General features: G+C 37.6%; 1 protein-coding gene and 1 non-coding gene across 2 annotated transcripts; both read left to right on the top strand.

Moving 5' to 3' along the window:
- The first annotated feature begins 369 nt into the window (after positions 1-369).
- LOC102878700 (transcription elongation factor A protein-like 4) lies at positions 370-2398 on the top strand. Its single transcript, XM_015589952.1, is given in 4 exon segments — positions 370-485; positions 487-831; positions 833-933; positions 2364-2398. Coding segments are annotated over 4 exon segments (597 nt in total).
- On the top strand, positions 1601-1719 carry LOC112479669. Its single transcript, XR_003046295.1, has one exon. It is a non-coding gene; the product is annotated as a 5S ribosomal RNA (ribosomal RNA).
- Positions 2399-10662: the final 8264 nt, after the last annotated feature.

Raw genomic sequence — 10662 nt, 5'->3', positions numbered from 1 at the left:
AGGGTTGGGGCTGGACAGGGACCCAGAAATGTAGGGTGGAAGGTACAGACTGGCAGAATTTGGGGCCCCACTGCCCTCTTTCCAACACATTTACACACACTCCCACCACACGGAACAAATGCAGAGAAAATGGCAGGACCTGCCAGAGAATTGGTTGGCTCACTTGCGTGGGAGGAATGCTGGAAGAAGGGGTGGCAGAAGGCACACTTGGAGGACTGGGCCAGGTCAAGGGAAGGCTGACAAGGGGCCAGTTACCAGTGCTGTCTGAACCTGCCTTCCACCCCAAGCCCTCAGTCTCCCCTGTCTTCTCTTTGTCTCCTCTTCCTCCCCATCCACCCTCAGGACAAGAAAAGGAGGGGACATCTTAACATGGAAAAACTCTGCAATGAAAATGAAGGAATGCCTGAGAACCAAGGAAAAATAGAAAACCAAGAACAGCCTTAGGATGTGGGAAGGCCAGAAACAGCTCTTACTCTGGAAGAAAAAGGAGTTAGAAAATGCGGAAAAGATAGAAAACAAGAGAAAGGCAGAAGATGAGGAAATACTAGAGGATAAAGAAAAACCAGAGAGTGTGGTAAAGACAAAAAAACGAAAGCCAGAGAGCCAGAGTAAGCCAAAAGAAGAATGGAAGCCAGCCAGCAAACCAAGGGCTGCAGGAAAGCACCCAGCTGGGGATGATATAACCAGGAAAGCCAAAAGAAAAAACAACAAGGGGCTGGTTCAGTGTCTCAAGGAATACAAGGAGGCCATACATAATATGCATTTGAGCAATGAGGAGATGATAAGAGAATTTGGCAAGACAGCTAGGATAGAGGACAAAGTAAAGAAAATGGAGGGAGCGCGGCATGTAGATGCAAAAATATTTATAGGATCCCTTACACCAGAGAGGCCCAAGAGAACTCAGGGTTGGCTGCAGGGCTCAAAAAAGATGCAGTGTGTGTGTGTGTGTGTGTGTGTGTGTGTGTGTGTGTGTGTGTGTATACACACACCTTACTGTTGAATTGCACATGAAACTTACTGGATTTTGTTAACCAATGTCATCATAAAAAAAAAACTCAAAAAAAAAAAAAAACCCCAAAAACAGAGACTTTGAAGACTTTCCTTTTGTGTAGTGCCTGGATAGGCATTTGCCAGGCCCTGGCCTTTAACCTTATGCTAATACTTTAAATGTCACTCTTGTTATCAGCCGCCTTTTGACCTAACTAGAGCACTCTAACAGCAGGAGATTTTCACCCATGTGCACTGCAAAGATATTATGATTCTTGGAAAAATAAAGCAGCGTATAATATCCACAGAATCAGTCCACTTGTGTAAAAAAAAACACCCATAAATTTATATAGTACATCTATGCACAGGAAAAATAGATAATTTTGTTCACTAAAAGGTTAACAATGTTTTTATGAGTTGTGATATTCTGGGTGATTTATCTTCTTTGTTCTCTTTCTACTCATCTGTTTATTTTTCCCTAAAGAACACAAATTACTTTTCTTCATAAAGAAATACTAAAATATAAAAAAGTAAATCAATGCATTAGAAAAGCAATACAAAGAACTATTCCGTAAGTTTATGAAGCAGTGGAGGCACTTAAAATTCTTGTCGGGTCTATGACCATACCATCCTGAACGTGCCCGATCTCGTCTGATCTCGGAAGCTAAGCAGGGTCGGGCCTGATTAGTACTTGGATGGGAGACCACCTAGGAATACCAGGTGCTATAGGTGTAAAAAAAAATTGCCAAAACTTAAAAATATGTAAAACTCACATTACCTCTGGGACTCGTATCTGGAGGAATCAACCTGGCAGCTATAATAGATCCATTGCTATAAAGGACAGGTTTTTTCATCTGAAACAGAGATCGTATTTGCCTAACAGGATTGCCAGGTGGATTAGATGAGGTACTGAATGTGTGAGCTGTGTTGGGCTTGCCTCTACCTTTTTCCCTACCCTAGTAGGACCAGAACCCCATCAGACACTTGTAAAAAGGTGAGGTACATCTCTCCTATACCCAGGAATAAGTCTAGGAAGCCAAAAGTTGGGTGTCGCCCTCCCCTGGGTACTGCCATATCTGCTGGGTACTGCTTCTCATTAGTCCTGCACTCTCTTAAGGACCCCACTGCTGCTGATGGGCTGGTGTCCTCAAGGAGACAAAGCCTAATTGGTTTCCCTGGAGGCCCCAGTGAATCCAAAACCTGCCCCAGCCATGACACCTGTAGAAGTGAGGATAAAGCCCTTTTTCTTTAGAGTTATGCTTACCCAAGTAGGTAACACCTCAGTGATGTTTTGGCCCCTAATGGATTTCAGATTTTTTTAGCAAAACAATCCTTTCTGTGTTGTTGTTGTTTTGTAAGTGTGTTTTTTGATACAGCCATCTTTCCACCAGATCGAGATATGAGAGGCTGAATTTGAGGGGCACACACTGTATTTTACTCGTCTGTCAGTGCCTTGTCTGTTTGATTCCTCTTTCCTTAGGGGAAATGATCTTCTAGAAAATTCCTGCCAGGTCCTGCCTTACAAGGTTCATACACCTACCCACAGATGTAGTGTTTAGAGCATTTCAAATAGTGGTCCATGGACCAGCTGTATCAGCATCACTTGAGAGACAATTAGAAATGCAGAACCTCAGGTCCCCCTCACAGATCTACTTAATCAGAATCTCCATTTTAACAATATCTGCAGGTGATTCTTGTGCACATTAAAGTTCGAGAAGCACTGGTTTATAAAGAGACTCCCCTCAACCATCCCACTCCCACCTATATATGAAATACATACCTAAAAGGATAAATTCATGTGCTACATAAGATACACATCATAGGTTATTAAAAAGACCTGTGTTCGTCGGACTGCAGTTCCACATCCTCTACATTAGTAGGGACTTAAATTCAATGAGTTATGACCCACAATTTTTTAAGGAAGTAGGGTAGAATAGAATTAATTAAAGCCAAATAGTAAGTATTAGATTATATTGCAGATAAGTAGAATGAGTATTTTTGTAAAATTTGTATTTCAGTTATGTACATATGTATATGTATATTTGTACATCCTGAGTTGTGATGAAAAAAAAAAGTCTTACTGATTGTGGGCTGAAGGGTGTGTGTGTGTGTGTGTGTGTGTGTTTTAATTGAGAAACATTGCATTAGACTGCTTCTCAAAGCACAATCTGTTCTTTCAATCCTGGTACCTCTAATGTCTAGCACTCTGCTCTGTGTCCTGGGGAATCTGACCTGTACGAACTACATAAAATGGACCCCTTGTCCTGTGGTCAGGAAATTTTCTTCCCAGCTTTTTCACTGAAGTGTCACCAGAAGATGGTTGAGTCTCTTCTCCAATGGGTCCTTGAAGATGACCCTTTCTACATAGGCTCTATATCTCCAGCTTTCAATAACCCCTCTTTATGTTCTTCAGGCCTAGGACTGATAATCCTACCTTCACTAGCAATAGAGTATTGCACTATCCCTTCTGGTTCTCCAACACCCTTCCTACACTTTGGATATTGTCCTTTAAAAAAAAAAAACTCTCTCAAACTTTTTTTTTTGCTTTTTCAACTTGGCTCCTTTTATTTAACAATATATATTTAAGATTCATCCATATCTTTTTGCAGCTTGGTAGCTCATTTCTTATTGTTGCTGAATAATATCCCATTCTATGGATGTACTACAGCTTGCTTATCCATTCATCTGTTAAAATACATCTGTCAAGCTTCCAATGTGAATGTGCCCCCTGTTTCTTGCCATATACTTTTCAGATGCAGTAATAGATACCATAAGTTACCCTAGGAATTATGTTGTTCATTTGAGATGGGAAAAAATAACCTCCTTACAAGGAGGTCAGAACAGTGGGGAGCAGGTGTTAAGAGAGGTTCACTGGTACATGGCATGCAGTAGTATTGCACCTACTCAAATTAACACTACGTGTAATGAAGTACTCAAAGTTTTTGTAAATTAAGTGGCTATGTCATTTAAACACTGTGTCAAAAATCATTATCAACAGGTTGTGGAGTCACCTATGTTTATCTGAAGGTCTTAAAGAACATGCATAGGAAAAACAGGAAAGTGAAAGCTATGAAAATGCAACAGAAAACATATATAGAGCACCAGAGAGCCTGCATGGCATGTTTGAAGGAGTCTCTCATCTTAGGGCAGATAAAGCTGAGAAACAAGCCCAGATACGCATATTGTCCCAGATTTCCACTGCCAATTAAATGCTCTATCTACTTGGACCTTTACAATAAGGTAGGGGCACTGGTAGTGAAAATATATAGCATAAGGTCATTTGTGCAGACATGCTCCAAGGCATTAAGAAATTCATTAGTGAGAGGATCATCAGCATCCTTGAAGATTTCTGTGGGCCTGTGCTCTGTAGGCTTGAGACAATGGTGAAGAATGCTTCAGTGGAATTGGGCTATTTGATCTTAACATGAATGAAAGGATCCCAGAGTGGTGGAGGTTGAGTGACAGTGCTTAATCATATGAGACAAGGTAAGTGCAATTATCACAATAAGCCACAGGGACGAAATGACAATTAGAAGATGTTTTACCTACAGAGATCTGTGGTGTTGGCTAATCAGAGCATTCCTAAAAATAAAATAATTGAGCAGCTTTTGAATGCTGCTCAATATATCCAGGCCAAAAAAAAAAAAAATCTAGGTCTGCTGGAAAACCTAATTTGAGATGCTGTGGTGAGGTTTTCTCAATTTCTTACCCAACTAAGGGCAATGCAGGGTACTTCTAAGGTAGAACCCTGCAGCCACTGGTGTATACTATGAATTTGCCATCAAATCTTTCCCAGTGAGACATGCAGACACTTTTCTGGGTGACTGTGTACTAAGGAAAGGGAAATATCAAGACCTTCTGGGAGTTATTAGCTAAAGGCTCCAAACTAGTGCTAATCTCTAGACTGAGGGACAGTGAGACAAAACGATAGATAATACAGAAAAGACTATGAGAGACTAATGGGGCATTGTGGGAAAAACATGAATTTGTAAGTAATCAAAGTCCCACAAGAAAAGGAGAATGGGGAGGAAACACTATGAAAAAATAATGGAAGATTGACTTCTGGAATGGCAGCATTAGGATCACCACTGACCTAATTCCCAGTGAAAATGGTAAAAATTATATTTAAAAAAAACACAACAACAATGAAAAGTCTTTGGAAATGGTCCTAAGTTAGGCAGGACAGTTAGCCTAGAGAAGTTCACCCTCCCTTCCAGGATGCCGCTCTGGAATTTTTCCTTAGTCTCTTTCTCAGCCCTCTCCCTGTTTTGATTAGGTTCATAAGACTCAGGGCCTGAGAAACAATCCAAGGCCTGGAGACAGGATAGATGGCCTTGAGACACCCCCACACTCAAGAAAACAAAAGCCCATAATTCAGACAGCTTGGAGCAGACTCTCTTTTAGAGTTTGCCTGCACTTTTCTCTTGTGTGTACTTTTGCTTTAATGAAACTTTGCACTTTCTTGCTTGCTGTTTGTTATGTCCTTGAATTCTTTCTTGCAGCATAAGACAAGAACCTGGTCACTGGAGCTCTGAGTCAGGGTCCCTATTTGGACTCTTGCCCTGTCCATCTCTCAGCATCATAAGGAGAAACAACAAATGAAGAAACATCCGTTCAGGAAAATCTACAGAAATTCATTAAGAAAGGTGAAAGAATGTAATATTTGAACCAAGACTGTTGCCTCCCCGCTTTCCAAGTTCAGTGATTTAGATACTCCATTCCAGACTACTGCAACCAAAATCACAGGGCTTCCTCTCCTGCAGCTCCCGGCCAGACTGCCTTCCTCACAAGAGGAGCAGGACTTTAACATTTCTCATCCTTATCCTAGCTTCTTGTTGCTGGGTCTAAGTCTTGGATGAGTTCAGTTGAGAAGTGGGGTTCCCTTCTACCCAACCCCCATTTGTGGAACAGAAAATATACCTGGGGCACGGTATGCTGAGGATACTGAAACCCTGATCACCCTTGATCTAGCTTATCAGGCTGTAAATGTAAGAATGTCTAAACCCGTAGAAAAAATTTATGAGTTTATTAGTGTTTTTTTTTGAGCTAAACAGAGGATACACCTGGAAGCAAGTTCTCAACAGACTGAGAAAAATGTTTTAAAGAATGACAATTTGCAATTTCTTTTATGCATTTGGAATTAAGTAGGGAAGGGAAAGTAAGGAAGATTACATGAAGATTGGGAAAAGCAAGGCTTGGATTACAGGATAGTTAACAAGATTATGTGCTCCCTTGAGGGTGGTTACACTTCCTAGAGGTCTGAAAAAGAGGTATTTCAAAGGTATGCTAACAGAAACAATGGACAGAGCTTCTTTAAGGCAAAGATAAACCTTCAAACTAAAGAAGTTATATGCCTGGGGTGTGACTACCCACCTTGAGTTGCTTAGTTAGGAATTTATGATCGGATCATCTGGTGAGGTTTCTTTCAGTTAGATTTATCACAGTGCCCCTTTTCATCCACAAGGTAGTAGTACTATGCCAGGAAAGGCAAGTTGAGAGGACTCTAGGCTGCTGCCCCTGCCCACTAAGGGCTCAGATCCTACACAGGGGTAGTATTCAGAAAGGTGCTTTCTATTGTCCCTACCCCGTTTCCAGAGCCCTTACTCAGACATTTTACCAGGGGGATAAGCAAGCCATAAAATGGTTCCTTATTTCTTCCCAAAGGAACTGGCTTTTCTGCAATAGCATTAAGAATCTTAAGCCTAAGGACACTCTCAAGAACAGTGATTGTTGTGAAAGGAAATTGGGAGGGTATTTGTGAATCTAATGAATATACAGCTTGGACTGTAGGCTGGCTGTTTGCAGGAGAGACCTAGGGACTATGACAGCTAGAGGAGCCCTCCTGGAGTCAGAGCAAATATCAAACACTGGCCTCAGAAACTATTCCTTTGAAGGAGCCACAATTCGATTGGATTAATTCATAAAGGAATTTATTTCTTTGGGCACTATTGAAAACAATAGAGCAATCAGCTAGCAATTAGTAGAATTTAGGAAGAATATCAATATTAAGAATATCAACTATATATATAGTACCCAAGAATATCAACTATATATATAGTACCCAAAAAAGAATATCAATATTAAGAATATCAACTATATATATAGTACCCAAGAATATCAACTATATATATAGTACCCAAAAAAGAATATCAATATTAAGAATATCAACTATATATATAGTACCCAAGAATATCAACTATATATATAGTACCCAAAAAAGAATATCAATATTAAGAATATCAACTATATATATAGTACCCAAGAATATCAACTATATATATAGTACCCAAAAAAGAATATCAATATTAAGAATATCAACTATATATATAGTACCCAAGAATATCAACTATATATATAGTACCCAAAAAAGAATATCAATATTAAGAATATCAACTATATATATAGTACCCAAGAATATCAACTATATATATAGTACCCAAAAAAGAATATCAATATTAAGAATATCAACTATATATATAGTACCCTATATATATAACTATATATATAGTACCCAAAAAAGAATATCAATAAAGAGATTAAAATTATTTTTAAAAGAACCAAATGGAATTCTGGAGATGAAAAGTACAATAACCAAAGTAAAAAATTCACTAGACAAACTCAACAGTAAATTTGGACTAATAGAAAAAGATTTAGCAAACTTGAAGTTAGATCAATAGAGATTATCAAGCTGAACAACAGAGAAAAACAAGAATAAAGAAAATGACAGAATCTCACAGAAATGTAGCACACCAATATTATGTGTAATAGGAGTACCAGAAAGAGAGGATAAAGAGAATGCATTTTGGAGACTACAACATATAGAAATTTAATATATGTATAATATATTTGCCAATAACAGCACAAAGGATATAGGTGGGAGCAAAGCTGTAATGAGTTAAAGAAATGACTACAGATGGTAAAATGATAATTACGACAGTGTATTGTTGACTGCAACATTAATTGGTATAAAATATAACAATAATAGAACAAAAGGGGGATAAGGAAATAGTTATATAGCAGTAACAATTTTGTATATCACTGGAATTAAACTGGTATATATTTGAAGCTGATTGATATGTTAAAATGTATATAGTAAATGTTAGAGCAACCACTAAAAACATAACTAAAAATATGATTTAAAAGTATTAAAGTATGCTATTATTTAAAAAAAAAAAACCATGAAATGCAAAAATAAAGCCATAAAGGTGGACTAGAGGAACAAAAAGACATGATAACAGGAAATAAAAAGTAAAATGGCAGAAGTAAATCTAGCAATATCAACAATGACATTAACTATAAATGGATTAAACAACCCAATCAAAAGACAGACATTGTGAAACTGGGTTAAGAAAATGTGATTTAACTATATGTTGTCTGCAGGAGACACACTTTATTGATTCAAAGATACAAATAGATTGGAAGTAAAAAGATGGAGGAAGATATACCATCCGAACAGCAACCACAAGAAAGCTGGATTGGCTGTACTAATACAGTACACTCTCCCCATCTACAGTTTTACTTTTCGTAGTCTCAGTTACCCACTATCAACTATGGTCCAAAAAAATTAAATGAAAATTTTCAGAAATAAATAACTCATAAATGTTAATTTGTATGTTGTTCTGAGTAGTGTGGTGAAATTTTACACAGTCTCACTCTGTCCCACCTGAAACGTGAATCATCCCTTTGTCCAGGATATTCACACTGTATGTGCTATCTACCCATTTGTCACTTAGCAGCCATCTGGGGTATCAGATTGATGGTAACAATATTCCATTGCTTGTGTGAAGTACCCCTTCTTTTACTTAATAATGGCCCTAAAGCCCTAGAGTAGTGATTCTGGCAATTTAGATATGCTGAAGAGAATACATAAAGTGCTTCCTTTAAGTGAAATGATATTAGTTAGATACTATCTGCAGTTTCAGGCATCACTGGGGATGTAGAACATACCCCCCATAAATAAGGGAGGACTACTATATCAGGCAAAAGAAACTTTAATACAAAATTTGTTACCGGAGGAGTGCAATCCTTACTAAGAACAGGACAGTATAAGCTTAAATAATAAGAGAATTGCTAAAGCAAGATAGTAATGAATGTTCAGCATACATAAGAATAAACTGAGAAAACAATGACTAAAACTGCGGGGGTTCAAACATCCAAATTCGCAAAGGGGAATGGAGACAAGGAATGCACAGAAGATAATGGATGACTGTATATATATAACTATCCTTTACATATTCGTAGTGGTAACCGCACACCAAAGATCCAGAACTGAAGTATATAACATAAAACAAGGAGAACCATAGTCAAAACCCACAAAAGCCAACTAAAATAAAGCAGAAACACAAGGACAAGGAAACAATGGAAACACTGAGATACCAGAAAGCAAAGATAAAATGATTATAAGAAGACCTCATATTTCAATAATCACCCTAAATGTAAATGGACTGAACTCACCAATAAAAAGACACAGAGTTGCAGAATAGATCACAAAACAAAACCCAACCATATACAGCCTCCAAGAGACACATCTCAGCTCCAGACTCAAGGAGAAAGGGTAGAAAATGGATATTCAAGAAAATGACATTCAAAGAAAAGTGGGAGTAGTGGTACTAATATTGGATGAAATAGACTTCAAAATAAAAAAAGGTAAAGAAAGATACTGAGGGACACTTCATAATGATAAAGGCAATCATGCACCAAGAAGACATAACATTTATTAATATCTATGCACTCAATATGGGAGCCCAGAAAAATGTAAAGCAACTACTAACAAAATTAAAGTGAGAAATAGACCAAAACACTATCATTGTAAGGAATCTAAATACCCCATTGTCAGATATGCAAAGATCATCCAAACAGAAAATCAATAAGGAAATAGGAAATAACATCCTTAAATGACACATTAGATCAATTGGACATAATTGACATATACAGAACCTTCCATCCCAAAACAGCTGCTATTACATTCTTCTCTAGCTTACATGGAACATTCTCAAGAATCGACCACATACTGAGACACAGAGAGCACCTCAACAAATATAAGAGTGTTGAAATCATATCAACCATATTCCATGATTATAATGCTTTGAAATTAAAGGTCAACTACAAAAGAAAGCAGGAAGAATCACAAATACATGGAGATTAAACAACATGCTACTGAAGAATAATTGGGTCAGCGAAGAAATAAAAAGAGAGATCAAGAGTTCATAGAAATGAATGATAATGACAGTACAACATATCAAAACTTTTGGAACATGGCGAAAGTGGTCGTAAGAAGAAAGTTCATATCATTACAGACCTATCTTCAAAAATGAGAATGAGCCCAAATAAACAACCTAATGCTTCATCTTAAAAAACTAGAAAAAGAAGAAATGAAGCCTAAAGTCAGCAGAAGGAAGGAAACAATGAAAATTAAAGTAGAATTAAATGAAATTGAGAACCAAATGACAATAGAAAAAATTAATGCAAAAAAGAGCTGATTCTTTGAGAAGATTAATAAAATTGACAAACCCCTGGCTTGTCAGGAAAAAAGAGGAAGGACACAAACAAAATCAGAAATGGAAAAGAAGTTATGACAGATGCCACTGAAATATAAAAGATCATTCAAGAATACTGTGAAAATTATACACTACCAAATTTAATAACCTAGAGTAACTGAACACGTTCTTATCAACC

This window comes from Pteropus alecto, unplaced genomic scaffold (assembly GCF_000325575.1).
Source record: "Pteropus alecto unplaced genomic scaffold, ASM32557v1 scaffold151, whole genome shotgun sequence".
In the NCBI taxonomy this organism is placed as follows: domain Eukaryota; kingdom Metazoa; phylum Chordata; class Mammalia; order Chiroptera; family Pteropodidae; genus Pteropus; species Pteropus alecto.
This window is presented reverse-complemented; position numbering and strand designations above follow the sequence as displayed.